We start from the raw sequence: 27,533 nt of genomic DNA on the forward strand, positions 1-27,533 counted from the left end.
GGTTTCTATGAGAATATGTTATAAACAATATTGAGAAAATGTTTATTGCTCATTTTATATTTTTCTTATCTGCTAACATATAGGAATATAGCCCAAATTTTAGATTATGAAGATTTTTTTTTGGGGGGGGAAGAACTGTGCTATAATTCTTTTCCTTAAAAAAATTTTTTTTATTATAGTGAATTTACAATGTTCTGTCAATTTCTGCTGTACAGCAAAGTGACCTACACAGGTTATCCATTCTAAATGTAATAGTTTGCATCTGATAGATGTCTTATATTTTAAAAATTATAAAAAATAAGCCAGCACTCTTTAATTGCATCATTGGCCTTGGAGAGAACTTACTCGTACAATAGTAGTGTCATTAACATCACATCTATTCTTCTGAATTTCCAGAACTTTCCCCAAGCCATGGATCACTCCTTTGTCGGTGGCTGCATTGGTGTAGTTTATCGGAGCCTCATTTACATAGAGCTGTCAACAGGAAGATTAATCATAAATTTTTATTAGAATGATTTTAAGGGAAATAGGGTGACGGGGATTGGATGATATCAGTAGAACCACAGCCTAAGAGATGTTCCAATATTCTCCTGGAAGGCAGCACATTCGTAGAGAGAGCTCTGCCCAGGAAAGTGGCGTCTAGGTAACACTTCTTCATGCGGCACTTTGCAGCTGTGTGACCTTGGACCAGTTGCTGTTCCTCTCTGAATCCTGATTTCCCCTTTTGTAAAAGGAAAAGGTCGTTCTAGATCATTTCTAAGATTTCTCTCCATCCCTCAAATGATCAGTTTTTATTGTTTAAAAAATTTTGAATCATGATCATTATGTTAGAGCCCTTGATAAAAATGACTCCGTGGCTGTGCTCGGCTGCGCTGGTTCCTGGCAGCCGGGGAAGTGCAGATGCTATCCAAAACCAAGACACGGAGAACAAAGCTCAGTGTCCTTTCAGCTTACTTCTACTTCCTGGTTAATGAGCAAGCACCCCTCAGCAAGGCTAAGTGACCATGATACAAGAATAAAAATAACCAGTATGTCTGAACGTTTTAGAATTTGTAAAAAGCGTTCCACCAGACGGCATCCCTTCCCAGTGTGTGGAGCCGGCTCAGAGGTCTGCATCACCCCACAGTTCTCTTGGGGCTTCTGTGGAGTTCATGGTATGTTTGTATTGTCTTTGCCTAGAGTGTCTGTAAGCATCTAAGACATGTGGACTAAGTCAGTACCTAAACACAGCCAACACGGATTCAGCTGTGAGCTCTAACTTGTTTGGCTTTCTTTTTCTTTTTTTTTCTTTTCTTTTTTTTTTTTTTAATGGGAGGGTACCTTGATGATTGCTAAATGCAAAATAAGTAAAGCCACTCCTTCACCCATTTAAGTAACTAATATAACTGCAAACAAATGGTTCTTTGAAAAATTGGGGGATGGTGTGTGTGTGTAGGTGTAGGAGGGCTGAGGTTGGGAGAAAGGGGAATTCTTTATTGCACTTAACAGATGTTGACTTCAGCTCTAACAAGGGTTTAAAAATGATTAACATTTCCCAAACTCCCCACTGCATCAAGCAAGATTAAAACGACACTACTAAGTGTGTAAATTTGAAAGTATTCTGAATGTTAAAGTTCCTTAAAATTTACTTGGAGTTATTTAAGTGAATTGTCACTGGATGTTGGGATAAATCACTTCTGTGGCTGAGGTCCACAGAAGCGGTCCAGGATCTGCGTAGATCTGGAAAGGAAGAAGGAAGTCCTCTTTGTGGTGTCAAATGGTGATGGCAAAACAAATGCGCAGAATTCCAAGGTGCTGAGTTTTTTGGTTTTTTTTTCAGGGCCGCACCTGCAGAATATGGAGTTTCCCAGGCTAGGGGTTGAATGGGAGCTGTGGCTGCCAGCCTACACCAGAGCCACAGCAACACCAGATTGGAGCCTGTCTGTGACCTACAGCACAGCTCATGGCAATGCCGGATCCTTAACCCACTGAGCAAGGTCAGGGCATGAACCCACATCCTCACAGAGACAACATCGGGTCCTTAACCTGCTGAGCCACAATGGCAACTCTCTTACGGATTTTTCTAACAAGAATTTATACTAGAGTTACATAGTGAATTTCTTGTTGAATTATCATAGATTGTCTTACTTGACGCTTGAAATATGTAAACAGGATTTTATATCTAAGTATTTTATACATGTATTAAGTCTCAATTCTTTTTTTATGAATTCTAGACACTTTATCTACTTAGGGGCTATATGAGATTAACACTGGAATACTGGTGTGGAGTCAGTTGGTCCTAGGTCAGCAGTCTCTGCGATCAAGCTATGATAACAGTATTCATATTGTTGGCTGCTAGCTCCTTCACACGTCATTAGGCTCCTTACCCTGGAGCCAGTGCCACTTCCTAGGAGCGAGTTTTTGACACCAGGTTCCCGTCCATCTTGGAGGGGAGCCTGGGGACTGTCGGTTTGTTTGTTAGGAATTAGAACTGAAGGGTACCCCTGACTGCTGGGATTCAATCCCATGATTAGCCAGGCCACACTGATGAGCTGAAGGTTGGGGACAGGGAAGGGGAGTGGGAGTGGGAACTCCCTAGTCTGGCTGAGTCATCACTTTATGGTGACACACAGACAACTGCCTCCTATTGATTGGGCTTAGGAAGTGCTGGTGAGACCATCCCATGCAGAAATGATGACAGGAGTTCCCATCATGGTTCAGTGGTTAACGAACCCGACTGGAATCCGTGAGGACTCAGGTTCGATCCCTGGCCTCACTCAGTGGGTTAAGGATCTAGCATTGCTGTGAGCTGTGGTGTAGGTTGCAGACGCGGGTACATCCCTAAAGGACAAAAAGACCAAAAAAAAAAAAAAAAAAAAAAAAAAAGAAGAAGAAGAAGTGACGATGGACACCGGGACCAGGACACCCATTCCCAGGTCAGAAGGGAAATGATCGCACCTGGTCGTTGTGAAGGAAGAAGCCGAGGAGGTAGGAGAAGCCCAGCATGGTCTCCCGGTGCATGCCAGTGTGCAGGTCATTCTTCAGCAGCTTCTCTTCCAAGACCACGTGGTACCTGAGCACGTCCTCCTCCTGGACAACACACAGATGGAAAAGACAACCCATGGGTCTCCCAGCCCCTGCCCTGGGCACTTCCTGGGCTGCTTCCATCTGCCAGGCACTGTGGGGGAGGGGGGTTAAGAGCAAGAGTTTGTTGAACTGTAAGTTTTGATCAAGGCATCAGAGCACATTAGATAATAAATGCTAAATCCAAGACAGATCGCCCTGGAGAACTTACAAACAATCCATGAAGGAAATCCAATAATCCATTACGGAGAGTTCCCACTGTGGCGCAGCAGAAACGAATCCAACTAGGAACCATGAGGATGCGGATTCGATCCCTGGCCTCATTCAGCAGGTTAGGGATCTGGCGTTGCCTGGAGCTGTGGTGTAGGTCTCAGGTGTGGCTCAGATCCCTCGTTGGCATGGCTGTGGCACAGGCCGGCAGCTGTAGCTCCAATTCAACCCCTAGCCTGGGAACCTCCATATGCCGTGAGTGCAGCCCTAAAAAGCAAAAAAAAAAAAAAAAGAAAAGAATCCTTAGGGGGCCTTACAGCCCAAACTCAGGGCAGGAAAGGCTGGAGGACTTGACTTGCTTTGATTTTTTTGCTTTTTAGGGCTGCATCGATAGCATATGGAAGTTCCCAGGATAGGGGGTGAATTGGAGCTGCAGTTGCCGGCCTACACCACAGCCGTGCAGGATCCGAGCTCTGTCTGCAACCTGCATCACAGCTCACGGCAATGCCAGATCCTTTAACCCAGTGAGCAAGACCAGGGACCGAACCTGCATTCCTCATGGATAATAGCTGGGTTTGTTTCTGCTGAGCCACAATGGGAACTCCTGGGGGAGGATTTTAAAATCTATTTCTTTAGTGAGAACGGCTGTGACAGGAGTCCCCACACCCTAGCTTGCCTTTCACCTCCGGGGTCATGAGAGGAGGTTCAATGGGATCCTTCAAAGGGCTTGATCTGTGTCCTCAGCAGCCAGAGTGGTAACCATCCTGCATTCAGTGACAGGCCTGCACTCCCAGCACTGACCTGGGACAAGAGGGTGCTTGTCTGAGAGAGCTGGTGCCCCAGGTCTTATCCTGGAGGACTGCCTAGTGGGCAGAGAGACCTTCTAGGGGGCAAAGCTGGAGGTGAGCTCTGGGTGCTGAGGGTCCATGGAGGAAATAAGTGATTGTAGGAACAGATGCACACACACAGGGCCAGGGGACTGCAGCTGGAGACCACCATCAGAGAGTGAAAGGAAGAGGAGCGAGAGCTTCCAGACACCTGCAGATGCACCGGGACCTCAACATGGCACCAGCTAGATGAGAAGCTTCCTCTCCTCTTAGTATTTCTGTGATCACCAGAAGGTCCTGCCCCTCAACTGCAAACCTGGTGATGCCGAAACTGAATTGAGTGAGATGAGCAGAGGAATAGAGCGTCACATGGGAAGGAGAGAAGAAGGCAGATTAAATTGTTGTCTCTCAGCTCCCAACCACCCTCCACACTGGTTCTGCAGTGGGGCTGGACTGCAGTCTGCACGGCTCCCTTCCCCGGGCTCCTGCTGGGCTCTGGCAGCAGAGAGTACCCAAGGGACTGCGAGGCCTATAAGAGGGCTCTCCTCTCTCCATGTGCTTCCTGGTCCTGGGGGCATCACTCAGCCACACTTTCCCCTGAATCCGAGTGGTTGAGACCGGCCACTCCCAGACCAGCCTTATCCTGCCCGCCTCCTCCCAAGATGCCAGCACACGGCTGGGGAATGCTTCTCCTAGAGGCCTGACCTGAGTCTTGGACCCCAGGGACCCTCCCGCAACACCAGAGTCACCAGCTGAATGGCACCCTCTCCTCAAAGGTCCGATTTATAGCCACTCGGGTTCCCCCACTTTTCTAAGTTTTAGTCGTCCTGAATCCCCCCTTCTGCTCTCCCAGCATTTGTGGTTGTAGATGCTTCTATGCCATCTCTTTTTTACCTTTCAATTATATTTATACAGCTTGATATTCAACAAAAATTTATAATATTAACTTCTCTCTGGTATGGTTTCTGTCTCCTGATGGATCCTGACTGTTTCAAGGATAAGGCCCCTCTTCTAGTTTTCTGTCTGGACAAAGCCCCAGCATAGAACAGTGAGGAGAGATGATTTCATTTTAAATCCAATTCAGAATGTCGATTGTGACCAGGAGCTGCATTTTTTTTAACTTAATTGAGACTGTGTTCGTGACTTAAAGTGATGACAAGACTTTCTGTGGAAAGCGGAAAAGCTATGGAATTGCCTGAGGTTTCATCTCAGGGCAGGAGAAGAATATCCCCCACTGAACAGGTTCACGGGGATGGGGGCGGCGGTGCGGAGACAGAGTAAAGAGCGTTTCCAACTCCATCCCCGAGCCCGCGTGCTCGACATGCGCAGTACAGACACCCGACACCCTTCCTCCCTCCGCAGAAGTTCCGCATTGGAGAGCGAAGGCCCACCCACCTGAAAAGACCACGCCTCACACCCGGGTCTGGAAGTGCTGAGGGGTGCACAGTGGTCTGAATTCTGAGGCGGGAGAGACGGGCTGCGGCTCCGGGGGCCGGAGCCAGCTTCCCGAGGCAGTGACACTGGACGTGAGGAACGCGGAGGGAGGGGGCAGCGAAGGAGGAAGGGCATCTGATGGCGGGTTGGGTGTGGGTGGGTGTGGGTGTGGGCCCAACACAGTTTTGCCTTCTTGAGGGTCCATGTAACAGTACCCTGGTTAGAGCACATGGCGTCTGCAGAGAACGTTGGGCGGGGAGAGAGCAATGGACCCAAGGGTGGCCTAGCAGGGCGTCAAGCACCGGCTCCCGCGTCCTTAACACCCTCATCTTCTAGATGAAGATAACAAGTGAAAAGAGCATGCTTGCTGTGCAACTACAGCTTCAAATTTGTCCTTTCGCTACAGGGCTGCTGGTGGGGCAACACTGGGATCCTTCTACATGGAAATTCTGGAGCCAGCACTGAATAGAAGGTGATCGTGGCCTATTTATGAAGGCCCTAAATAACTGAGGCGGTAGTTTGGACCTATCCGGGAAATGAAGATGTATCCAAGGGTTTTGAGCCAGAGAGAGGCAGGATTGGAGATTTTTTATTTCACCAAGCTCTCTGACAAATTTTGACTGTTCAGCCCTGGATGTTAGGAATCAGGGAAGACAGAGATGGGAGAATAGGAGGAAGCAAGGACAGTCCACTCAGTCTAGGTCCCTGCTACTGACAGCTGGGACCAGGGAGAAGCCAGTGAGGGGTGGAGGGGCAGCCTTGCAGATGCTTCCAGGTTCCTGGGATGCCTGCATCCTGTACACATGGGCCTAAGTATGTGCTTCTGGGGTACAAAATGTGTATGTGAGCAGTTCTGGCCTGCTCACAGGATGTTTGGGTATGAGAATCTCTGCCCAAGTTTGTGTTAAACATCTGGATATTGACCTACCAGAGTTGTGATCTTCTTCTCCCGGATGTAACTCTCAATGGCATCGTTGTTTGGAGCAAACACTGTGTAAGCATCAGCAGCCTCGATCGTACTCGCCAGATTGTATTGCTGTGATGAAAAGATACGGGAGTGTGTGAGGGACTTCTGTTCCTAGGTAACCTGAGCAGAGGGTCATGCAGACAACATGGTACTTGCAATGATGTAGCCCCGGAAGATGGAATAGTCAGGCATCTGGTCCAGCCGGGTGAGCAGGTTTGGTAAGGATCCAGTTAGACCCCTTTGGGGAAGCAGGACCTGGGAAAGGAAGCCCCAACATTCTGTTAGTCTGGGTTGGTGGGACTTGCTGCTCTCCAATACAGAGGTCTAAGTCATATGACAATACATGATTATGAGGTCTCTGCAAATTGAAAAAATATCTTTTCTGTTTGCTAGTTTGCAACACCAAATGGGTGTGTAGCTTGGGGAGTGAACTGGGTTGGATTTCAGCCCACACTACCCTTAGACCAGGCACCTGCACAACTGTTCATGGTGCCCTGACACAGGGGACATAACTATCCAACGGAGAGGAAGAGAAGGGGCTCCTTAAGGAGCCCCTGCAACCCAGAAGCTAAGCAGAGACCCTGCATCAGTTGCCCTGCATCCATGCATCTTTGTGTTCACATAAACTTCTTTTTCAATCCATTTTCTGAACCATGAGGACCCTCTGTTTTCTCATTTGCTAAGTGAGGAGAACGGTACCTACTTCCTTAGGGCTGTAAAACATCAAATGAGATAATGTGATGCATGATACTTGGCACAATGCCTCGCACCCAGTGGACTATCGGTAATTCCAATCTCACCGTACACAGGTGAGGTGGTGATGCTGATGAGGGACACAGAAAAGATACAGTTCCACCCTCAGGGATGTGCCGCGATACGGATGCTCATGACCTATTCCATAAAGAACAACTACCCAAATAAGGGGGAAGTTATGCCAACTGAGTGCTCTGCCAGAAATCCCACAGGAGTTCAGAGGAAGGAAAAGAGAACAAAACCAACATTTATTGAGGTCTGATGAGGCAGGAGACATGGAGAGAGAAGGTGCTGTTTAATCCCCAGAGGGGAAAAAAAAAAAGACAGTGGTTATATAACTTGCCCAAGGTTACACAGTAGCTAAGTGCCTGAACTCAGATCCTCTGTGACTCTGGGACGTACCCTCTTGACATGACGTTAACCTCAGTGATATGGGCTGTAGGAATCAGGGAACGCTTCACAGAGGAGGTGGGATTCAAACTGGCTCCCGTGATGATAAGGCTCAGGATAGAAGATGGGTTGAAGGTACCATTTTTTTATTAATAAGATTATGATAATCAGAAATGTAAATGAGAGCAGGATCAAGATGGCAGAGGAGCGGATGTGGCACTCACCTTCTCCCACAAACACATCAAAAAAACCATCTGCAAGTAAAACGAGTGGCTCAGAACATCTACTGAACTCTTGTGGAAGACCTCAAACCTCTAAAAAGGGCAATAAATCCTCCACACAACTGAGAAGAACAAAAAGAAAAAAAAGAGAGATAGAAGAGGAAAAAAAAAGGAACCAGGATGGGACCAGCACTCCTTAGAGAGAGCAGTGAAAGAGGAAAGGAATCCACACCTTGGGAGGCCACCTAACTGACAGGGAGATCAGCGGGGACAGAGGGGGAAATCTCAAAGCCTTGGAGAAAAGCACAGAAGCGGACTGAGGAGGGCAAAGCTGAAAGAGAGCTCCACAGACCACTGGTACCACCACCTGGGACACCAAAGCCTGAGACTTGGGCGGCGGCTGGGCACACTGGCTACTGGCCCTGCCCCTTGCCTCATCTCCCTGGAAGCATGTGCAGGCCATATATCGGCAAACCCCCTATCAAGGGGGTAAGTGAGAAAGAGACAGCAAGCATCCAAACCAAAAGCAGCTCTCACGCCAAAAAAAAAGAAAAAAAAAGTAAGCCCTTACAAGCTACTCGGGGGGATGCTCTCACATATAAATAGCCCTCCAAAGGCTACAGTAGATAGTTGTTTTCCCTAAACACACAGAATAAGAAAAATATAAGCAAAATGATGAAGCTCAGGAACCATTCCCAGGAGAATTCTCCTGCAGGAGCAAACAATGAGACAGACCTCTGCAGTCTAACAGACATCGAGTTCAAAAAGGACACAGTGAAAATACTGAAGGAATTAAGAGCGGATATAAACAGTAATGTAGATTACCTTAGAAAGGAATTAGGAAATAATAGGAGGAGCCAAGAAAAATTAGAAAATTCATTTGCAGAGTCACGAGTTAAAGGCATTGAAGAACAGAATGAATAATGTAGGGGAACGATAAGTGACTTGGAAGAGAGAATAGTGGAAATCACCTGATCAGGACAGCAGACAGAAAACCAAATGAAAAAACATGAAAGCAATATAAGAGATCTATGGGGTAACATAAAGCAGGCCAATCTACACATAACAGGGATTACAAAAGAAAAAGAAAAAGAAAAGAGGATTGAAAATATATTTGAAGAAATTACGGCTGAAAATTTTCCAAATCTAAAGGAAACAGATAACAAGATATGAGAAGCACAGAGGGCCCCAAACAAGTTGAACCCAAAAAGACCTACACCAATACATACTATAATAAAAATGGCAAAAGTTAAAGGAGAGGATTCTAAAAGCAGCAGGAGAAAAACAAAGAGTTAATTATAACCCCCATAAAACTATCAGCTGATTTCTCTACAGAAACAATACAGGCCAGAAGTGAGTGGTAAGATATATTTAAAGTTCTAAAAGGGAAAAATTTGCAGCCTAGAATACTCTACCCAGCAAGATTATCATTTAAAATAGGAGAAATAAAAATCCCTATAAAATTACCCATGACAATTTTTCACAGAACTGGAACAAACAATCCAAAAATTCATATGGAACCACATATAAATAACCTCATATTCTCATATATGGAATATGAGAAAGAGAATGTGTACAGATGTACGGCTGGGTCACTTTGCTGTATAGCAGAAACGGACAGAACAAACCCCCCCCCCAAATTTATATGGAACCATAAAAGACCCAGAATTGCCAAACCAATCCTGAGCAGAAAAAAATCAAGCAGGAGGCATAACTCTCCCAGACTTCAGACAAGATTATAAAGCTACAGTAATCAAGACAGTGTGGCAGTGGTACAAAAACAGACACATGTGCTAATGGAACAGAATAGAGAACCCGGAAATAAACACAGACACGTGCAGTCAATTAATCTTTGACAAAGGAGGTAAGAATATAAAATGCAAAAAAGTGTCTTCAGCAAGTAGTGCTGAGGAAACTGGACAGCTGCATGTAAATCAATGAAGCTAGACTACACCTTCACACCATGCACAAAAATAAACTCAAAATGGCTTAAAGACTTAAACATAAGACATGACACCATAAAACGCCTAGAAGAGAATATAAGCAAAACATTCTCTGACATCAATCGTACAAATGTTTTCTCAGGTCAGTCTTTCAAGGCAGTAGAAATAAAAACAAAAATAAACCAATGGGACCTGATAAAACTTAAAAGCTTTTGCACAGCAAAGGAAACCATAAAAAAAAATTGAAAAGACAATCTACGAATGGGAGAAAATAGTTGCAAACTATGCAACCGACAAGGGCTTAATCTTCAAAATAAACATATCATATAACTCAACAGCAAAAAAATAAATACCCCAATTAATAAATGGGCAGAAGACCTAAATAGACATTTCTCCAAAGAAGACATACAGATGGCCAACAGGCACATGAAAAAATGCTCATCACTAATTATTAGAAATATACAAATCAAAACTACAGTGAAGTACCACCTCACACTAGTCAGAATGGCTATCATTAATAAGTCCACAAATAACAAATGCTGGAGAGGATATGGAGAAAAGGGAATCCTCCTACACTGTTGGTGGGAATATAAATTGGTATACGCACTGTGGAAAACAGTATGAAGGTTCCTCAGAAAACTAAAAATAGAACTACCATATGATCCAGGAATCCTACTACTGGGCATATGTCCAGATATAACTTTTACTCAAATAGGTACATGTGCCCCTGTGTACACTGCAACACTATTCACAATAGCCAAGACATGGAAACAACCTAAATGTCCATCAATAGATGAATGGATTAAGAAAATGTGGTACCTATACACAATGGAATACTACACAGCCATTAAAAAGAACAAAACAATGCCATTTGCATCAACATAGATAAAACTAGAGATTCTCTGACTGAGGTAAGTCAGAAAGAGAAAGACACCATATGATATCACTTATATGTGGACTCTAATATATGGCACAGATGAACCCTTCTTCAGAACAGAAACAGACTCACAAATAAGGAGAGCAGACTTGTGGTTGCCAAGGGTTAGGGGGGAGGGAGTGAGATAGACTGGGAGTGTGAGGTTAGTAGATGCAAACTATTACATTTAGAATGGATAAGCAATGAAGTCCTGCTGTATAGCACAGGGAACTATATCCAATCACTTGTGATAGAACATGATAGAATAAAACATGAGAAAAAGAATATACACATGTATGACTGGGTCACTCTGTCATACAGCAGAAATTGAAAGAACATTGTAAATCAACTATAATAAAATTTTTTTTAAATGTAAATGAGAAGTGATAATTTTATGCTTTTTAAAAAAATGATATTTTAGTACTTTGAAAAGTCAGTATTGGCGAATAAATACACACTCAGTAAGTAATGCTGCTTTCTGATAAATGAAGTCATAAGTCCAGCATAATTCCCTACAACTGACATATAATTTGCTCAAAAAAGTTGTATTTCTTAGTGCCTCTGGTAATGCAAGAGAACTGCAAGGACTCTGCAAAGCATGTTCTCAGAAATCTTATAAAAAGCCTCTCTTGTCCAAACAGAAATAGTTAATGTTTTCTGTAACTTAAAACAAAATAGACAGTATATAAGTGCTGTTAGAATAATTTTAGTTAAAATGCAATTAGTTGTCTTTTCTAATCTTCCACTTTTCAAAATTTCTCAATATACCAAATTCTAACTTTAATTTTAAATAAAGATCTTAATATAGTAACTGAAAATTATAGGATAGCTTAAAACCTCATTTCCCATTAGATTTTTTTCCCCTATTTCATATCCTTGAATACTGTTGAATTGCACTTTAGAAGAAAATAAAAATATCACAATACCTTTTTCATTTTTTTTTTCTAGGGCACAGTAATGCAGAGAGGAGAGGAGAAGTGATACATAACCAGTTGCCTCTCCTCCAGTTTTGCTCTTTTTTTTGGCCTCATCCATGGTATGTGGAAGTTTCCAAGCCAGGCGTTGAACCCATGCTGCAGCAGCCACCCAGGCCACTGCAGTGACAACATGGGATCCCTGACCCACTGTACCACAGGAGAACTCTTCTCCAGGTCTTGATTATATCCCATTTAGACGTATGGACAGCCCAGTACTAAGGTTCTCATGTGCCTAGAAAGATGTTCCCATAAATAAACAGACTATATGTGGCCACGGTTTATATCTGACCCACAGAAGGCTATAGGCTGAGTAAATAATAACTGAGTCACAGGTTACTTTTATATTAAAGCTAAGTATTTTCCCCCCAAAAGATACTGGACAGAGGGGTAAATAACAAAGAGAGAAGAGATACAACCTGCGCGGGAGGATGTGGTGTTGTACCTTGTTAATGATGTGTATCACTCCATTTGTGGCTGCGTTGTCACCATCAATGACAGATGCTCCTTCAATTGTGATGTTCTGTAAATGCAAACCACAGTGGGAAGGTGAGTCCTTTTAGAGTACACCCAGGGATTGAAGTGATTTCTGGGTTTTCTACTTTTTGAGCAGTAACGACCTTCGCACTTTTGGACCATGACACACAGAACTATTTTAAAATTATGAGTCAAGTGACATCACACACACACACACACACACACACAGAGGATTGAAATGATACTTTCTTTTACCACGTGGGAGGTACCTGATGATTGATTCTATTCCACTTCATTATATTTCATCAAAAAGTGCTGGATGTATCTCACTAAAGTGACCCTGCAGCTGGAAAAACACTGTGTTGTGGGCTGAACTGTGTTCCCCAAATTCCTATGTTAGAGTCCTAACCCCCGGTGCCTCACGATGTGATCCTGTTTGGAGACAGGGTCTTTACAGAAGTAACCAAGTTAAAATGAGGTCATTAGCAAGGGCTCTAATCCTGTAGACTGGCGTCCTCATAAGAAGAGGGTATTTGGACACAGCCAGCTCTGTGGGGGGAACGCCATGTGAATACGAGGCAGCCAGCTATGAGCCAAGGAAAGAGCCTGAGACGTCTGCTGCCCTCGCAGCCCTCAGACAGAACCAGCCCTGCCCTCACCTTGACCTTGGACTTCTAGCCTCCAGAACTGGGAGACAAAAATTTCTTGTTTTAGCCACCCAGTCTGTGGTTCTTTGCTATGGCTGCCCTAGAAAACTAATACAGACAGTTGCTGATTTTCAAGAATATTCATTACACGGGGAATGGAGCTAAGTAAAACCAGCCTGCCCACTCACTCAGCCACCAACCAACCACAACACAACTGACCCCATTCTAAGTTAGGGTCGGTCTGGTTTCCTTTGCTTTTTTCCCACCACTGTCCTTCACTTGAAACTCCTCCTGGGAACCCTGGGAGCAGAGGGGACTTGCCTCACCCTAGCACATCAGCAGAGGACCAGAAGCAGACATTCCTGGCCACCTTGCACGTCTCTGTCGGTTACAGGAAGATATTTATATCAGACATAAGAAAGACCTCAGTACAATCGTGTCTTTGATGGTTAACTGCTCCAGCTCACAGGTCTTGAATGATTTACCCTTGAATCTACAGAACCTGGAGGAGCCTGCCCAGGATGGGTGTTCAGATAATGCTTGCTCTGGGAATCATTCAAATACCAGTGGGAACCCAACTACGGTGTGATATGTGCATGTAATGTTCGAGAATTATCCTAATAAGATGGACAGAGTCCAAGGGAGAGTAAGTAACTCTTCTCTGCTTTGTAACAGGAATGATCTGATGACACACATACATTTAGGTAATACCCGGCATACAGCCTTCTCACAGCACCGTCAAGGATGGGTAGAAAGGCAGAAACTTTTTAGAAACTGACTACGGCCCACGCTCCACTGATGTGGCCCTTCCCACTTCTCAGTAGAATCTCCATCCTCATCTTGCGCAATTCACGGAAAGAGCTTCAAAACACTGCTGCGCACAGCGAGGCAGCCAGACTTCCTCCGGGAAGACCAAATCCAAGTCCTTGAAACTCTGTAGAAAATGCCAGTGGGGGAGCGTCTACAGGCTCTGCGTTTCCTGTCTCCAGCACTCAGATCATTTCCTGGCACATAGCAGGTGTTCAATAAATGTATGCTGTCTGACCGACCCTAACTCAATGTAAAATTGTAGCAGCCTATAATGAGCCATTTAGTAGATTACCAGCAACCAGCACTTAACCACACATAAAAATCAAAGTGGTGAAATCGTACAGGCTTCATCCAGAAGAACTGCAAGATTTGCCTTTCTGGATCAGTGTGTGGTCTCTCAGGAAGAGCCTGTGGCCCACCAGTGGGCATAGAGCCACATTTTATGGGATCCTTGCTGCAGAGTAAGTGTGTGTGTGTGTGTGTGTGTGTGTGTGTGTGTGTGTGTGTGAGAGGGAGAGAGAGACATTACATGCTGATAATTGTTGAAGCTGGGTGATACCTACATGGAGGTTTTGTCTATTTTTGCTCATGTTTGGAAACTTCCACAACACAAAACATTTAAAAGTACAGTATGAACATAGATCACATGTTTCCAGTAAAAAGACAGAATACTGTGCTTTCTTACCCCATTCGCCTTCGCCAAGTGGAGGAAGCTGCCCTGCAAAGATGTTGCCAGCATGTCAGAAGGTGACAGGGCCTGCAGGTCTGCCACTCCGTACGTGCCCAGAAGTGTGTGATGTCTAAAACGACAGTCCATAGGGGTGGTAAAGAGATACCCATGCTCGAGGCAGTGGCATTGTGAGTAGTTAAGAGAAGAGGTTCTGGAGCCAGACCATCAGCTTCAAAATCTCCCCCTGCAACTTGCAGCCATGGCACCTAAGGCCAGTGACTTAATCACCCTGTGCCTCATTTTCCACATCTGTAAAATGGGAATAAGTGAATGTCTACATCATAGGGTTCTTGGGAGGATTAACTGCGTTGTATGTAAAGCAGTTAGCACGGCATCGGCTGTCAGGAATGCTGACAACTTCCACTCTGGGGGACGGAGGTGAGGGGATTCTAGAACATGCTCAGTTGCATGGGTCCAAAGGACCGCATGACCTCCCTCCACCGGACTTCATTCACACTGATGCCAGCAGGTAGCTTGAAGAATATAACACACAATGCTTACTTTATCAGGGCAGGGATATTGCTCTTGGTCAGCCAAAAGGCTTTCTCCTCTTGGTCCAGGTCCTCAATGGCTTGTCGGGAAGGCACGAGGACAGTGAGGTTTGAGGTGGCTGACAGCAAGGGCTGCAGGGAAGCGCTCTGAATCATGGAAGGAAAAGAAAGTGCTGACGCATTACGTTAGAGGACACCGGGGCTGACTTGATGCTTGGCAGACAACCATTTCCCATGGGATGTGGTTTCAGAGATACAAGAAGGTCCTAGAGGCCCCTTTCCCAAATCCATCCTGCCCTCTGGCCAATGCCTTCTCTTCCCTTCTGAGACTCACGCCTTTCTATGGAAATAAATGTCTGAACCTTGTCAAAAGGCAGATTTCCCTGATTAGGTCACACTTTGAATCATTATCAGTCATGCACCCCTTAGTCTAACTGAAGGGGCAGAGAACAGTCTTGACAGGATTGTGTGTATGTGTGTATTGTGTGTGGGCAGTGTTGGTGTGGACATGTATGTGCAGAGAACCTCGAGAATCCCTGGCTGCCTTTGGACTAAGGAGAATGGACAATGACAGGAACAGTTTCTGCATGAGAGACAGAGACTGGAGGCCTGGAATCAAATTGTATCGACTCACCTAGAGCTAGTTCTGAATAGTAGCAGTGGTGAGCTTAGGTGTAGCAACTGGCTCTCCAGGAAAAACAAACAAAACCCCTGGCTTGTAGTGTTCACTGATTTCATGAAACCATGGCTGATTTCAAGCTATCACTGCCACAGCACTGCAAGCGAGTTGGGGAAGCTACGCTCTGGTGAGTTAGGTGAGCTGGGTTCAGCCCTCTGCTGGGCAAGTTACGTGGGCGGGATGGGTCCGTATGGAACCCGGTACGTGCTATAGGACACTCAGTCCCTGCGCTTCCATGTGATGGGGTCAGAAAGGCCCCACACAGAAGCAACAGGAAGCTGTCCTAAAGCGGTTCTGACCAGACACTGTGTATCCTGGCACCTGTCTTCTTAGAGGGGACAAATCACCTGTCATGATGGCTGGCTGAACCTGCCACCTTGGGCCACTCAAAGACAACAGAGATTCAGACAATTGGGGAGGGTGGGGATTGGATTCTTTGTTATAGAACTTTCTAAGAGAGAGGAGAAACGTTCCTCTGGGCATGCTGGGGTGAGAGCTAGACACACATGAAGTATTGCAGCATTGCAACTATAAATCCCAAATCTAACCTGGTGAATTACCATGATGAATTAGGCTGACTTTTCAAAAATACTTTCTTTGATGAATGAAGCTATACATACATATTTGAGAAAAGGCGACCACTCCAGCTTATCCTAGACTAGAAGTTGCCCTGTTTGCATGTCAGAATCACCTGGGAGGCTTTTAAAAAAATGCGCTGATGCCCAGGTCAGACCTCTATCTAATCAAATCAGAGTGTGTGCAGGTGGGAGCCTGGGCATGGCTACTGAAAAACAGGTGCGTCATATGGTTCTAAAGGGGAGGCAGGACTGAGAACCACTGCTCTCGACAATTGCCCGGCCTCCCTCTCACCAGCTGCATTTTCAGCTTTCCATTACATGCAGTCCAAATTTCTAAAATTACATACCTTCCCAATCCTCATTCCAACAAAGGTACTCACATTTATCCACTGGTTAAATACAGCTGCCGCAGAGAGAAACGACAATTCCTTATTCATTTCGTGCAAGAGAGGGAGGAGGGATGGGAGAGAACACAGAGGAAGATGAATGAGAAGCGTGATCACAGTGCACCTTGGGGCTGCCTGCACCTAGCCTCCCCAGACTCATGGTCCTTGCCAGCCTCACTGATGCCCGCATCAATGGTGCCCCATGGACAAGCCCCTGTGCTTCCAGGGCCATGAACTGCTTTCATGCTTGTCGGCTCAAATGATCTTCTACCTCCAAGGTAAAGGAGTACCTCCAGAAATTTCACATGAAACAACAATCCCAAGTTCTTCCAAATCAGAAGTTTCTGTTGTAAGAACACAACCCCGTGGGAGGGGCACGAGCTCGGTAAACTGCCCCCCTTTAGAGCCAGTGTTGAGCAGAGCTTTCTTTCTGGTTTGGCCACTTCCTAGTTCTGCAGGCAAGTTACTCCATACCTCTGGGCTTCACTGTTCCCAGCTATAAAGTAGGGATGATAAAAGCTCCAGCTGATAGGGTGGATGTGGAAATTGGAGGAGTTAAGGTTTTCATAGCATTTAGAATAGAGTAAGTTTTAGCCACTGTTATTTTAAACTTATCCACCATGTGATTTACTAATGAACAAATGGAGGCATATACTTCACCACCACAACTGGCACCAGGTTGGAGAGAGGGGGATATAAGCTGTGAAAGACAAAATATGGCCCCTTATCCTACGCACCGCATGGTTGTCTGGGAGACATTAAGATTTGAAAAGATAAGCTAGATTTGAAAAGAGAAGTGACGCTTGAAGGTGTCATAAAGAAAGCTCTAGACTTTGAGTTACAAAAGGCTGGGTTCAATTCCCGGGTTTGCCATTTACCAGCTGTGTGACCTTGGGCCAGTCCCATAACCTCTCTGAGAACTCAAGCGCCCCACCCGAAAAATGAAAATGATGACAACTTGCTCCTGGGGTTATGAACACTTCATGCATTAATGTATGTTAAACCATTTTTATATCTATGAAACACTACAAAAATGGCCATAACACAGTTATAATGTGCAAATTTTACCAAAGGGCAATACATCTCAGGGCAGTCTCAGTTCCTTGAAAGTAGCTGAGGTTATTGAATAAATTGGTAAATACTGATTAAAAAGTAAATCCGTTAGAAAATGGCTAAGTTTAAGAGCTGGAGATGCTCCGTTAATCTCTTCAAGGAGAGGAGGGCATGGGTTAGACCTGAACTGATACAGAAAGAGCTGTAGCTGGGTCCGTGGGGCGGAGACTGGAGCCAGCCTTGGGCCTGAAAGGCCACGGCTCAGCTAAGCTGGTTGGAAGGAAAGTGAGTTGAGTTCGTGTGAAGTCCTTGGAGCACCAGGCCAAGGATTTGGACTTCATCTTGTTTTCCATGGGAGGAGCGAGACACGGTGAAACGAGGGTTTTGGGGCATTAAGGTTTTAGGAAATATGGCCCATGGACAGTGCAGAGAAAATGCTGGGACCATGCTCCACGCTCCAAGGTCTGGGTGTCAGGAGATGGGCTCAATGGGACCAGCAGGAGAAACTGTGCAGTGAAGAGTGGGAGGGACCCTGAAGAGGCCGGGAGGCCAAGGTCAGGTGCTGCAGCCACCAAGGAGCATGTTAGTACAGGCGCTGTCCTGGGCATTGTCAGGCGTGTAGCTTTCACTGAGAGGAGCCACGTTTCCATAGCACAGAAGGCCGTCTCCCTCGGAACCCTCTGTGAGTTAAACGAAAATTAAGTGATGAGAAAATTCACCAATTTAGTTCTCATTTCAACCAATCTTTATGAAAGGAAGCAGTGAAGTAGGAAACAAGACAAAGACCTGCCCTGAAGAGATGACAGTCCAGTGTTAGGGACACTTGGGTGGGACATGAGCTACACTGATAGAACACCCTGGCAGTTAAGCGCTCGGTCTCTGCACATAGACAGCTGAGCAGCCTTAGGCAGGTTTCCTTGGGCCCTCAGTTTCCTCATCCATGAAATGGGCATAATGATAGCATAAGCCCAGAGCACCGTGGCGAGGTTTAAGTGGGGTGTTGCTGCATGTTAAGAAATGAGGAAGACTCCTGGAGTACCAGACAGGGGTAAGCACAGGTGCTCCGGGTACCTACAGGAGGCAAACAGCATGGACAGGACTGCTGGTAGCTCAGCGAGGGCCAGTTATTTGCTCATTTGGGAAGACTGGGACTGGAAAGGGGCAGAATAGCAAAAAAAGGGAAGCCAAGACTGCACAGTATACAGGAGGTGCCAAATAAAAATTACCTTCCTTTGACCTAAAGAAAATTTGTGAGCCACAGCTTGCTTCTCCTGGATAAAATCTCCTGGAGTAAATGACTGGTAGAGAGCACTTTAAAGGCATCCTAGCTAAGAGCTTTTTTTTCCTTTTGAATTTAAAGGTTTTTGTCCTTATTCTTCCGTACTGGAGTTCCACTCAGAGGACTTACCACTGCGGCATTTCCATAGCACAGAAGGCCGTCTCCCTCGTAGCCCTCTGGGCAAACACAGCTCCAGACGCCAGAAGTAAACTGACAGGTTGCCTGGTAAAAATGAGAGTATTTTACTTTCCCAGCTACAGCAGTAGCTATGAGGTACATCTGTGAGACCTTAGGCTCTGTCTCCTGCAAGAACTGCAAGTTCAGGGCTGAAAGACGGTGGGAGTAACCTGCAGAGCCCCAGCCCTGTCTGCAGGTTTGGTGCAGCTCTTAGGGAATCACCAATTCTTTTCATCCCTACCAAGACTGAGGGATGTGAATTAGGACAGAGAGTTAATGTGAATTTCAGACAAATTAAGAGGTTTTTGTATATGTCCTGTTATGATATTTGGGGGAACTCTTGTGCTGGAAAGAATTCATTATGTATCTCAAATTCAAATTTAACTGGGTGTCCTGCATTTTATCTGGCAACCAATAAGAAAAATATGCTTGTTTTTCCACACTTCAAAAGGAAGTGAAATTTGCAATAACCTCTCACACGCGTAATGTAGGGGCTTGGTTGAGCTGAAATTAAGCAAAAATGTTGGAAGTGCTCTCATGATTCTTGATAATAGATATTTTAGGAATATCTCCTGCCCCACTTTTCTTTTTTGAAAATTACCCATGTCCCATCCCCCTGCCACACACACACACACACACAAGGGTAGGCCTGGCAGTCCTATTCATAGTATGTCACCCCGCTCCCACCATCACTGACTAGCTCGTATGTGGACACCTGGACCAGGCTGGGCTGGTCAGATCCTTTCTCCTATGAGTCGGAATTGGGTCATAGCGCACTGGTAAGTTAGTGGGCATCACTGGAAGTGGGACAGATGTCCCTCTAAGAATGGGGAGTCATGTACCCCAAGATGCACAGAACTGCATTTAAAGTCAGGAGAGAGAGATGGATAGAGAGACAGAGAAAGCCCAGTAGTGATAGAAAGGTTTCAGAGGATTGAGGAAAGAAGCTGCCTTGATCCTGATCCTAGGCCCTTGGGAAGTTGTTGTAATTCCTGCCTATGGAGCTGGCTTGGGGGGTACGCCCAATACATTCCTTTTTTGCTTAAGTTGATTTGTGTGGATTCTGTTACTTGCAAACAAAAGCATTGTGACTAAGGTGTCACCTTCGCTGGTTCTGATACTGGGTGCTCAGTGATGTTCTTGTAAAAACATGAACCTGACCAGGTCTAAGATCTTTGACTGCTCTTCCATAATTTAGATGAAAGTAAGGCTCAGCTTACCCTTGAATGGGCATTTTCACCAACAGTTTGGGTGAAACTCTATTAGGACATTCAAAATGGGAGTCTCGTCACCCTTTAAACTATCCTGTTGATTTAGAATTGCCAGATTTAGAAAATAAAATACCAAGTTAAATATGAATTTTAGGTAAGTTATGAGTAATTTTTTGTTTAAAATTGTCCTATATAATATTTGAGTCATAACTGTGAAGGACTGTTTGTCAATGATATGAAATTCAGATTTAACCAGAAATCTTGTATTTTATCTGCAATTGTATATTGGTTCTTCCCAGCTCTGGAATGGAGTGAAAGTTGCAATAATTACTCGCATTTTGTTTAGGGACTCCCTTTGGGAGTCAAAGAGGTTTTGTTCCTTACTGGGCCCAGAAAAAAAAATAACCCAACCTTCTTTTTTTCTTCAAGTAATTTTCTTTAAAAGCATGGATTAAAAAAAAAAAAAAAAATCAAGTAACTCACCAGTGGATGACATCTCCCAGTTTGTTCCAAGCATGAAGTTATTGGTTCGCAGTCAATCCCATTGCCTCGAAATCCTTTCTTACACTCACACTCATTCTGTAATCCCAAGAGCAAGGTCAAAGAGATTACTGAAAACAACTGCCTCCTGTGACGTGGCCTCACATTGCACTGAAAAGTCAACTGTGGAAGCCGCAGCTGTTTGGCCCTTTTAGAGAACACCATTAATGTCTTTCGTTTGTTAAACTTCAGATTCCAGAGTTACTGGCTTCCACATCCTACATGATGTTTCCCAGTCTGACTGTTCCTTGGTACTTTCTTTTCGAATTCCTTACCCTAGAGGGGCCATGTGGAGATTTGTGTCAGAGAGAACTTAGACCCTAAAGAGCATTACTTTGGAAAAATTGGCCCCTCCATGTAGGAGGGAAAGATTAAGTAAGTCATGAAGCATCTACTTGGTGGAGATCCATGCACAGGGCTACTGCTAGTCTATAAGGCATATTGTGTAATTTATTTATTTAAAGAAAAAAATTTTTTAGGGCCACACTGGTGGCAAACGGAAGTTCCCGGGCTAGGGGTTGAATTGGAGCGGCAGCTGCCAGCCTACGCCACAGCCACAGCGATGCCAAATCTGAGCCATGTCTGTGACCTACCTTGCAACTTGTTAGCAATGCCTGATCCTTAACCCATTGAGTGAGGCCAGGGAATGAACCCACATCCTCATGGATAGATTCTTAACCTGCTGAGCCGCAATGGGAACTCTGATACTGTGTAATTTAGAACAAGCATTCTCTCTGAGCAGGCACATGTGAGTAAGGGACCACCTCTAAAGGACAATCCATGGCAAGTGGCTCAGTAGACAGTAAGTATCGTCAGACAACAGAAAGTCCCCCTTCCTTGGAAAGGTTTAGGATCCACACCAGGGTACATACGTTGGAGCGCAGGGTGCAGGCTGGGTTTCAGCTCCCCCTTGCCCCATAGGCTGGGTACTTTGTGTAGTACACAAACTATGCCATGGAAGCTGTGGCCCTGACCATGCAGCTGTTAAACATGTGGATGGTGCCGGGTTGTTTGAAAAAATGGGGAAATGTTTGTGCTAAGCCCAGAACAGGAACCAAACAAAATTGTCGTGCATTGCAACAATGTGGAGGAAAATAAAAACCTCTGCATTAAAAAGACCAGAAGGAAGAAATACATCAGCATGAAAATGGTGGTTGCGGGAGCATCATGAATGGTTTTAAGTTTTCCTCTACTTTTTAATTTCCACAAGTGTCTTCCGTTATGAAGCATTCTACTGAAATTTAAAATACAACTTAAAAAGGAGTCATCTCTTCAACAGATACCAAACCCAGGTACTGAGTGACTATTATGGACCCAGCACTGAATCTTGAAGCTGCTTTCACTGAAGAGAGGAAGACAAAGACTACAAAGTCGATAAGAAGAATCCAGGGTTAATGAACACTGGAAAACAAGAGAGGTGGCGAGTCTTACGGACAAACTGGCACAGAGATGCTCCTGTGATGAGGACCATTGCTGAGGAGGAGGGATGAGCTGGGATGCTCCCCTGGGAAGTTGGAAGTGGGATGGGGAGAGGAGGTGGGAGGAGTAGGAGGCCATGCGAGCTGAGAACACTTGTCAGAGAAACAGAAAAAGGTGAGAAAGCAGGCACATCTGATTGGGAAAGGTGACTGAAGGACTGGTCTGGAGAGCGGATACATGCCCCGCAGAGGGGATGTAAGACAACCCATTAAGTTATGGGCAGAAATGAACAGGACTTTTATCTTTCGGGGTAGAGATTTTCTATGCACACTTGATAAGGTAAATTGGGTATCTGATATACAAATATGTGCACACGGAAGCATGTGGATATGACTTTCCGTGGTGGGGCAAAACCTTATAAACAAAGGTGTTTAATCTTCTCTACTTGCTCCTGGGGAAGCACATCCCTGTACACGCGACTCAGACAGCTTCTGGACATACTGATCCAAACATGGCCTGTCTTTTAAAATAAACATTCATGGTAATTAGGATTTGTGCCTGTTTGCAGTATCTAGCCAACTAGTAACTACTGAGGGCAATCCTACGTACAGTCTCTTTAATTTCTCACATAACCCTATAAAAAGGCCTTTCTTTTCTTCCATCTCCCCCATCAGAATGCTTTTCAAATTTGTCTGCAGGAAGATAGAGCAGAAGGGAATAGATACAGATACTGTTATGGGTTGAATTGTGTTCCACCGCCCCCTCCCCCCCAACAGGCTGAAGTCCTGACATCCCAGTACCTCAGAATGTGACCTTATTTGAAAAAAAGGATTGTTAATATGTAATTAGGATGAGATCATACTGGAGTAAGCTGGGTTCCTGATCCAATATGACTGGTGTCCTATAAAAAGGGGAGATTTGGGCACAGATATGCACACAGAACACCATGTGAACATGCAGGCAGAGATCAGGGTGATGTGTATATAAGCCAAGGAAGGCCAAAGGCTGTCAGGACACCCCACAGAGCTGGGAGAAGGCACGGGAACTGATCTGTCATCACAGCCCTTAGAAGGAACCAACCTGCTGACACCTTGATCTTGAGCCTCTAGCCTCCCTATGGTGAGACACTACAATTCTGCTGTTCTGTGACACTTAGGTAATGAAACTTTCTTACAGCAGCCTCAACAAACGTATCCTGATATCAAGAAATTGCTTTTCTTTCTCAAACACAACCTGGCAACTCAAGTGAGTCAAAATCCAAAGGAAGTGTTGGCCAAATGCTTGGTGAGACCAGAGAATGCAGTGAATTCTTTCATGACGAGGACTTTTCCATGGCTACAATCCGAGGACAGTGGTCATCACTTCCCCTGGAGTTGGTTAATTCCTAATAAGTAGCTTTCTCTGCCTCGGTCTCCCTTAAAAGAGGTTAGGTGAAAATCATCAACAAACTGTAGAGTGCCGCAGAAATACAGAGTGTAGTCAAGGGTGGTGACCACGAGAGCCGTTCTGGAGTCAGGCTACCTGGCTGGGCATCTCACGCCATGACTTGGTTTCTTTGTGATTTGAGCCAAGTATTTAACCTTTCCATGACTCAATTTCTTCTTTTATAAGGTAGAATAATAACAGTGCCTATGTGGCAACAAAAGCAAAAACAAACAAGTGGTACTGCATCAAACTAAAAAGCTTCTGTGAAGCGAAGGAAACCATGACAGAACGAAAAGGCAATCTATGGAATGGGAGAAAATATTTACAAATCATCTGTCTCATAAGGGGAGTTCCCGTCATGGCTCAGTGGTTAACGAATCCGACTAGGAACCATGAGGTTGAGGGTTCGATCCCTGGCCTCGATCAGTGGGTTAAGGATCTGGCATTGCCGTGAGCTGTGGTGTAGGTCACAGATGCGTTCTGGCATTGCTGTGGCTCTGGCGTAGGCTGGCAGCAACAGCTCCGATTAGACCCCTAGCCTGGGAACCTCCACATGCCACAGGTGCGGCCCTAGAAAAGACAGAAAGACAAAATATATATATATCTCATAAGGAAGGGGAGTTAATACCCAAAATATAGTAGAAACTCATGCAACTCAACAGCAAAACAAACAAACAATCCAATTTTTAAAATGGGCAGAAGATTTGAATGGCCATTTTTTCCAAAGAAGAAACCAACAAGTACATGAAAATGCTCAATATCACTAATCTTCAGAGAAATGCAAATCAAAACCATAATGAGATGTCACCTCATACCTGTTAGAAAGTCTATTATCAAAAAGTCAAGAAATAAGGAGTTCCCGCTGTGGCTCAGCCTGTTATGAACCCTACTAGTATCCATAAGGATGCAGGTGCATCCCTGGCCTGGCTCAGTGGGGTTAAGGATCCAGTGTTGCTGTGAGCTATGGTGTAGGTCACTGATGTGGCTTGGATCCCGTGCTGCTGTGGCTGAGGCATAGGCCAGGAGCTGCAGCTCCAAAAAGACTCCTAGCCTGGAACTTTCATATGCCACAGGTGCAGCCCTAAAAAGCAAAAAGACGGGAAATAATAAAGTGTTGGCGAGGATATGGAGAAAAGGGAGCCCTTGCACACTGTTGGTGGGAATGTAAATTGGTGCAGACACTATGGAGACTGCTCAAAAAATTAAACATAGAACTACCATATCATCCAGCTATTCCATTTGTGGGTATTTATCTGAGAAAAAAATGAAAACACTAACTCTTGGAGTTCATGTTGTGGCTCAGCGGTTAATGAAAACCTACTAGCATCCATGAGGATGTGGGTTCCATCCTTGGTCTCGATCAGTGAGTGGGTTAAGGATCCGGCATTGCCCTGAGCTGTGGTGTAGGTCACAGACGCAGCTTGGATCCCATGTTGCTGTGGCTCTGCTGGTTACAGCTCTGATTGGACTCCTAGCCTGGGAACCTCCATATACCACGATTGAGGCCATAAAAAGACAAAAAGACTGAAAAAAAAATAAGAAAAAAGAAAACACTAACACAAAAAAATATATACACCCTGATGTTCACTGCAGCCTTATTTACAGCAGCCAAGACTTGGAAGCAACCCAACTGCCCAGCAACAAATAAATGGATGAAGAGTATGTGGTGTATAGACACAGTAGAATATTATTCAGCCACAGAACGAATGAAGTCTTGCCATTTGCAACATCATGGATGGATCTTGAGAGCATTATGCTAAGTGAAATAGGTGAGAGAAAGACAAGTATCATATGGTCTCACTTACTTGTAGAATCTAAGAAAGGCCCCACAAAACCAAGCTCATAGATACAGAGAACAGATTGGTGGGGGTGAGGGTGAATGGGGTCAAACGGTGAAAAAAAAATATAGTACCTCCATCATAGGTTTGTTGTGACAACTAACCCATTCTCACAGCTACAAATGATAAAAGAGCTGCATTAGGTTCTAGCAAAGGACTTCTGCATCTAGGGGAAAAAAAATCTTGCTTCCTCTTTGTTCTCTACCTTGTCACACCTACCTGCCCGGGGCCGACATACAAGCAGGTTGCATTGTGGTGGCAGCCGCCAGCTCTGGGCAGCAGGCAGGTGTTGATTGCTGAGCAATCTCTTCCGTCCCCGGTCCACCCCTGATGGCACACACAGGTGTGGGTCCCTCTGCCAGTTTTGATGCATTCTGCCTGCAGGAGGAAAAGCAGCAGCAAAATCTCTGAAACCTTAGTCCAGTGACATGATTCCAAATGCAAAAAAAAAAAAAACAGGATTTCCAAAGGTACTCTATAGAAACATACCTGTGTGGAGTGCAAAGGAAATGATAAAACGGACATTTACATGGAGATCAATGGAGAAGAGGAGATGATTTAAAGAGCAAATCTGCTTGCTGTTGGCCAGATAACGGCCACCACTACTAACACCGATGCCATTAACTGAGCCGGGGCTGTTGTCTATGTTTCACAGGTGTAAGCCATCATCGTGAGCAAAGTACTATCTGTTTTACTGAGGCTCAGAGAAGTTAGTGACTTGCCCAAGGTCACAAAGGAGAGTGAAGGCAGATATAAATGATGCTGAAACCCAAGCTCCTAACCAGACCAATGCCAGGCCTCTCGACATGACCATACTGGGAAGCTGAAGAGCAAGGTGAGTGAGAGACAGGTGCAAGGTAAGCAGAGATGAGGCTGAGTGGGCAGGGCTGGCCCAAGGTGATTCTGGTGGACTGGACAAGGCATTTGCAACTGATTTCATCTTCAGAGCCAGGAGAAGTTCCTAAAGGGGTGTCAGCTTGGGGGAAACATGATCTGGTCCACTCTGGCTGTGGGTACAGGCAAGAGAAGCAGCCAGAAGGGCAGTTATTAAACTGCGGGTAAGGAATGAAGGTGACCTTGGCCAGATGGTGGTGGTGATATTCAAAAGGTATTAAGGAAAGCAAGGGTCAGTTTGGGCTACACCCGACACTAATGGAACTTAGGGTAAGTCAGTTAACGTCCCCCAGCCTCAGTTTTCTGATCAGTAAAATGCGGATAAAAAACATCTGCTTCACTCAGTTAGTGGGAGGAAAGTCACTTGTAGGCTGTAATGTTAAATCAGAAATTATTTTTACTAATGATCTCTAATATCCGATTCTCAGAATGTGTTTTGTTTGTTTTGTTTTGTTACATCTGCAGTATTTGAAAATTCCTGGGCTAGGGATTAAACTGGAGCCACAGCAGCGACCCCAGCTGTTGCAGTGACAACCCTGGATCCTTAACCCACTGTGCCACATGAGAACTCCCTCACCCTGCACATGTGGACCTAGGATACTCCCACCCCCATCCCTGCACATGTGGATTTAGGAAGGCTCTTGGCAGGCACTTGGCACCATCTTTACAACACAGAGTTCAAGCAAATGTGCCTCATTCGATGAAAAGTCATCTGATACTGCCCTTTGGAAGGCCCTCCCTCAGCATTTCCTAAAAACCCCAACAGCCTGAAAAAAGACTAATACTCACATTGCGGCTGCAGCCCCCCGGGGTTAATCCCGAACAAGGGTCTGTCTCTGAACAGAGGCTTCCATCCCCTTCATAGCCTGCTTTGCAGACACAGCTGCAAAGAAGAGTGAGTGCACAAAGTCAGCTTCAGAACTATAAGCACCGGCCATCCCACCCCCACAAGAGGACAGGCCAGGTGAGTGAGCAGGTTCAAGGCCAGGCGGCTTGACACTTTGCCCCTATCGGGGTGGGGGAGCCAAGTATCACAGGCACTTGTAGCTCTGCAGTCAAACACACCTGATGGGAATTCAGGCCCCACCTCCTTGCAGTTGCGTGATCCTGGGCAAGTCCCTTAACCTCTGGGAGACTTGGTTTCCTCATCTGGAAAATGGATCTAACCTTTAGTGTTCAGCAGGGCACTTGCTCACATTGG

At 45.2% G+C, this 27,533-nt stretch overlaps 1 protein-coding gene across 2 annotated transcripts in view; it reads right to left on the reverse strand.

Annotated features, from left to right (window-relative positions):
• The window catches only part of STAB2 (stabilin 2), a 174,409-nt gene that overhangs the window by 58,828 nt on the left and 88,048 nt on the right, over window positions 1-27,533 (reverse strand). For both annotated transcript variants that reach the window (XM_084957343.1, XM_021092647.2), the window contains exons 24-35: window positions 27,122-27,215; window positions 25,658-25,816; window positions 20,700-20,795; window positions 18,958-19,050; window positions 16,491-16,538; window positions 14,864-15,000; window positions 14,318-14,432; window positions 12,144-12,221; window positions 6,658-6,756; window positions 6,463-6,570; window positions 2,938-3,069; window positions 346-474 (exon numbers count right to left, since the gene is read on the reverse strand). In XM_084957343.1, the coding sequence (XP_084813469.1) occupies window positions 346-474; window positions 2,938-3,069; window positions 6,463-6,570; window positions 6,658-6,756; window positions 12,144-12,221; window positions 14,318-14,432; window positions 14,864-15,000; window positions 16,491-16,538; window positions 18,958-19,050; window positions 20,700-20,795; window positions 25,658-25,816; window positions 27,122-27,215 (1,288 nt within the window). The remainder of the gene's footprint in view (window positions 1-345; window positions 475-2,937; window positions 3,070-6,462; window positions 6,571-6,657; window positions 6,757-12,143; window positions 12,222-14,317; window positions 14,433-14,863; window positions 15,001-16,490; window positions 16,539-18,957; window positions 19,051-20,699; window positions 20,796-25,657; window positions 25,817-27,121; window positions 27,216-27,533) is intronic.

This window comes from Sus scrofa, chromosome 5 (assembly GCF_054392235.1).
Source record: "Sus scrofa isolate SSC_HxYL_T2T_F1_AM1 chromosome 5, Sscrofa_HxYL_maternal_Yorkshire_Landrace_v2.0, whole genome shotgun sequence".
NCBI lineage: Eukaryota > Metazoa > Chordata > Mammalia > Artiodactyla > Suidae > Sus > Sus scrofa.